This window comes from Nelumbo nucifera, chromosome 7, assembly GCF_055504915.1.
Source record: "Nelumbo nucifera cultivar China Antique chromosome 7, China Antique-T2T, whole genome shotgun sequence".
Classification (NCBI taxonomy): domain Eukaryota; kingdom Viridiplantae; phylum Streptophyta; class Magnoliopsida; order Proteales; family Nelumbonaceae; genus Nelumbo; species Nelumbo nucifera.
This window is the reverse complement of record NC_142655.1, coordinates 9,131,404-9,135,573: the sequence shown is the minus strand read 5'-3', so window position 1 is coordinate 9,135,573 and position 4,170 is coordinate 9,131,404. Positions and strand designations below refer to the sequence as shown.

At 42.7% G+C, this 4,170-nt stretch overlaps 1 protein-coding gene across 1 annotated transcript; it reads left to right on the top strand.

Moving 5' to 3' along the window:
- The first annotated feature begins 1,577 nt into the window (after window positions 1–1,577).
- LOC148790136 (anthocyanidin 3-O-glucosyltransferase UFGT-like) lies at window positions 1,578–3,965 on the top strand. The gene is made up of 2 exons (XM_088891141.1): window positions 1,578–2,154; window positions 2,934–3,965. Exons 1-2 carry the CDS (start codon window positions 1,635–1,637, stop codon window positions 3,803–3,805), a joined length of 1,392 nt encoding a protein of 463 aa, XP_088747267.1. The 5' UTR covers window positions 1,578–1,634; the 3' UTR covers window positions 3,806–3,965.
- Window positions 3,966–4,170: the final 205 nt, after the last annotated feature.

Genomic DNA, 4,170 nt, shown 5'->3' with positions numbered 1-4,170 from the left:
AAAAATAAGAAAATAGATAAATAGTTTCTCTCAAAAAGTAATTTTAATGGTTATATTTATTAGAAACCATGTTAATCCCCTTTTTGTTATTTTCTTTGATATTTTCTGTTCATTAAATGTAATTTTCTACTATTTATAGCTTAAATTATATTTAAATATAATTACTTTCGATTACTGTTTAAAAATGTAATTATTTTACTTACAATTACAAACATAATTTAAATAATATTTAAATTATAGCTTACATTAATTAACAATTTAAAAATATTAATACCGTCATGGATTCCACTAAAAGAGCTACCTCAAACAGTAAGTTGGTGTTGGTGTTGGATATATACACTGTAGCGTCGATTTGATTTTGCGTCGACTTGGTTTTTGTTGAAAGTGTTGGAAAATGGGGTTACTGTAACTTTGGAGGAAAAGTTTTGAGGCGCGTCTGAAGACATAGTCTTTACAACATTATTTGCCCATACTCAGTTTCATCGAGTTTGCAGACAAATCCGTTCCCAGGATACAACAAAGCCTTGGGCGAGAATCTGCAACCAGCAAAGTTGAAGAATCTCTGAAGAAACCTTCTGTGAGATTGTAGCAGACCGGACTGAGAGAGAGAGAGAGAGAAAGTGGATTTTGAAAATGTGTGTTTTTGAAGTTTGATTCATTCTCCTTAATTAGTTTATAAAGATGTATGAAGAAAATGTAGGTATTGGCTTAGAGAAGGCACCTTGAACAGTCACAATTTCAAACATTGTGACTGTTTAAAAAATAGTTAATAGTTAATGATTATTAAGTTTGAATTGTGCCTCTTGATCACACTCGATCGAATTATGACCGTTGATCTCATCAACGATGATCAACGGTCAGCAGTACACCAAAACCAAATGCATCTTTCGCGAGCCAAATGCACCTCTAAAATGCCTCATTGTGTCGCACACATGTGTGTGCATGCATTACGCAATATCAAATCCCCTTCAAAACTGGATTTCAATCAAATATTGAGATGCAATTTTTCATATAATTTACCAATCAAATCCATTAAATTTAATCTCTTATGAGATTAAAATCCAACATAAACAATCAAAATTGTTTATCAAACAGAGCTTGGTTATGACGGACGGTGGAGACACGACCATGGAGCTCTAGCTCCACCACCCCATAGTTAAAAAGGGAGAATGGAAGGTGGGAATGCAGACATGAAGCAACATCTGACACATCTGACAAATGAGAAAGGAATCATGGCCAGCAGGGGATTGATTGATTCCATGAAGTATATGGAGGTTTAAAATTATATATGGAGATAATGAAGGGAATAGAAAATTGCATTATCTAGATAGCTGTTAGTTGAAAGGTAACTTTTACACTTGAGTCTCGACATGCAGGACAATTGATTGCATGATGCAAGCAAGGGGTAAACAATTGAAGGTTATTTAAAAAATATTTTTTCTTTGAGGCTGTGCAGAATTTAAATATGTATTTGGCAAGTTTCATTACCCTCGCACGTGATTCTAACGACCACAAGGGGGGTTAACTCGTGGGTTATCTTCCCTTGCGTTGCGTCTTGCGTGCATAAGAACCCCTCCCCCCTCTTTGCCGTCTCGCTCTGTAACTTTCGCACCTTTCACTCTCAGGTCTCAGCAATGGGCGAAGTCGGCCGCAACGACAATTCAAACCTTCCCCCCCACATCGCCGTAATGGCGTTCCCGTTCGGCACCCACGCGGCTCCTCTCCTCAACATCACGCGCAGGTTAGCGGCGGCCGCCCCTGAGGCAACGTTCTCATTCTTCGGCACGGCGGAGTCCAACCGTTCCGTCTTCCCATCCAGCGGAGATGCTCTACTACTACTACATAACGTAAAAGCCTATAATATCTCAGACGCAATCCCCGAAGGATACCACTTTACGGGGAGGCATCAGGAGAGTATAGAGCTGTTCCTGGAAGCAACGCCAGGAAACTTCAAGGAGGGGTTCGAAAGGGCGGTAGCGGAGACGGGGAAGAATATCACCTGCGTGTTGAGCGACGCTTTCCTGTGGTTCGCGGCTGACATGGCGGACGAGCTCGGCGTGCCGTGGGTCCCGTTTTGGACGTCTACCCTTTCCTCTCTATCCACCCATTTCTACACTGATCTCATCCGCCACAGGATTGGCGTTAGCCTCAATGGTATGCTAACAAAGCAACCGGCTGCATGTATGCAGCATTTCGATCAGTAATGCTCTGTGAGGAGTCCGGATCTGCTCTCACAGCCTGTCATGGCCGCACATCGGATCCCCTATTTATTATCATGGGATGTTTCCAATACAGGGTGGGACGTGAGACTTACACTGCAAGGAGCATATCCCAATTCCTCTTTGAGAGATAGGGAATCAGAGGGATCCGGATTCAGTCAGTGCTGGCGCGTTCCAACAATCTTTATAAACTTAAATAAAACACAGCTGTACGCCAATGCAATGAGGTAAAGGCTGTTCGAACGGATTTTGCACTGATTGAAACCGATGTCAGTTGATTGAGTTCAAATCAGCCCCCTACTACGTCTCACAGCACATATTGTAAACATCTTCCGATCATGATATCAATATCTTTCATATCATTATCGAGAGATCTTTCCAATACACGGTAGGATTGTGCTCTGCGATGTTGAAGGACAATCTTGTGGGGGTTGATTTGCTCTCTGATTGAGTTAGGTGGTAAACCTAAACCTCTACTGACCCGACCATATTGGGTTAGGTTCGGACTTCGGTTTGGATTACTACGAACCCGTACTATCAACTATGTTCTAATATGAGGCCGGGCGGGTTCGATAATCGATATCCCCTGTCCATTCAATTGGGTCGGGTCGGGTCGGGTTTATTTTCATTAGAGTTAGGCAAAACACCACCAAACCCTACCCTAGTGAGAGAGCTTTAAGTTTTAACACTGGTTATGTTTTGATGTGAGCACAGGTATTGCAGACCGTGAGGACGAGCAACTTGATTTTATTCCCGGGATGTCGAAATATCGTCTCTGGGATTTGCAGGAAGGGATCCTTATCGGAAACTTGGAATCACCCTTCAACCGGATGTTACATCGAATGGGTCAGATGCTTCCACGTGCCGCGGCGGTTTTCATCAACTCTTTTGAAGAGCTGGAACCCGCCACCATGGAGGATATGAAGTCAAAGTTGAAAAAGTGTTTCACTGTGGGGCCGTTTACCATCTTGGCTCCACCTCCATCCGGTCCGGACGAGACCGGCTGCCTAGCGTGGCTGGACCGCCAAAAGCCCCGATCCGTGGTTTATTTGGGCTTTGGATCAGTGATCACACCTCGGCCTCCTGAGCTGACCGTCCTTGCAGAAGGGCTAGAGGCCAGTGGTGCACCATTTCTGTGGTCCATTGGAGACAACGTAAAGGCCCAATTGCCAGTTGGGTTTATTGAGAGAACACAAGACAGGGGAATGCTGGTTTCATGGGCCCCACAGAGGCGTGTGCTGGACCATGCGGCGGTTGCCGTATTTATATCGCATGGTGGATGGAATTCCGTTGTGGAGAGTATTTCCAGCGCGGTGCCGCTGATCTGCCGTCCATTTTTTGGAGATCAAAGGTTGAACGCACGATTGGTATCGGGAGTATGGGGAATTGGGGTAACAATTAGGGGTGGGGTGTTTACGAGGGAGGGTCTGATGGACGCTCTGGATTTGATTTTATCAAAGGACGAAGGAAAGAAAATGAGGGAGGAAGGTGGGACCCTACGAGAGCTTGCAAGAAAAGCGGTTGGACCAGAGGGGAGCAGTACGCTGTATTTCAATGCTTTATTGGAGATAGTTTGCAACACCTAATGATAAACCCTCTTCTTGCAAGCAAATGAGAGACCCTCAAGGTAGATCTAGTTTGGTTTAATTTGCAGTGTGAATTACCTACCATTAAATAATGGCTCTTTAGTGTATTTTGTTATTCTTCTTGCTCAGGCGTATGAATAAAATGCATTCAACAGTCTTAGACTGAGGCCTCAAATCCTGATGATGATTAAATGTTGAACTATCATTATCATCATGAACTTGATCTTGATTCTTCTTAACCGGGCTTATAGAGTGGTCATGATCATTTTCAGAGTTGCATATGATTCAATTTGGATTAATGTTAATTTATAACTTTAATTTAAATTTAATATTATAAGATTAATAAAATTTTCTTTCATGTATTT

What these genes read in the sequence shown, in the direction of transcription:
- LOC148790136 (XM_088891141.1), top strand. Translation starts at nt 1,635, where the DNA reads ATGGGCGAAGTCGGCCGCAACGACAATTCAAACCTTCCCCCCCACATC. An exon ending in GATTGGCGTTAGCCTCAATG is followed by an intron (nt 2,155 to 2,933) that starts GTATGCTAACAA and finishes ATGTGAGCACAG; the next exon opens with GTATTGCAGACCGTGAGGAC.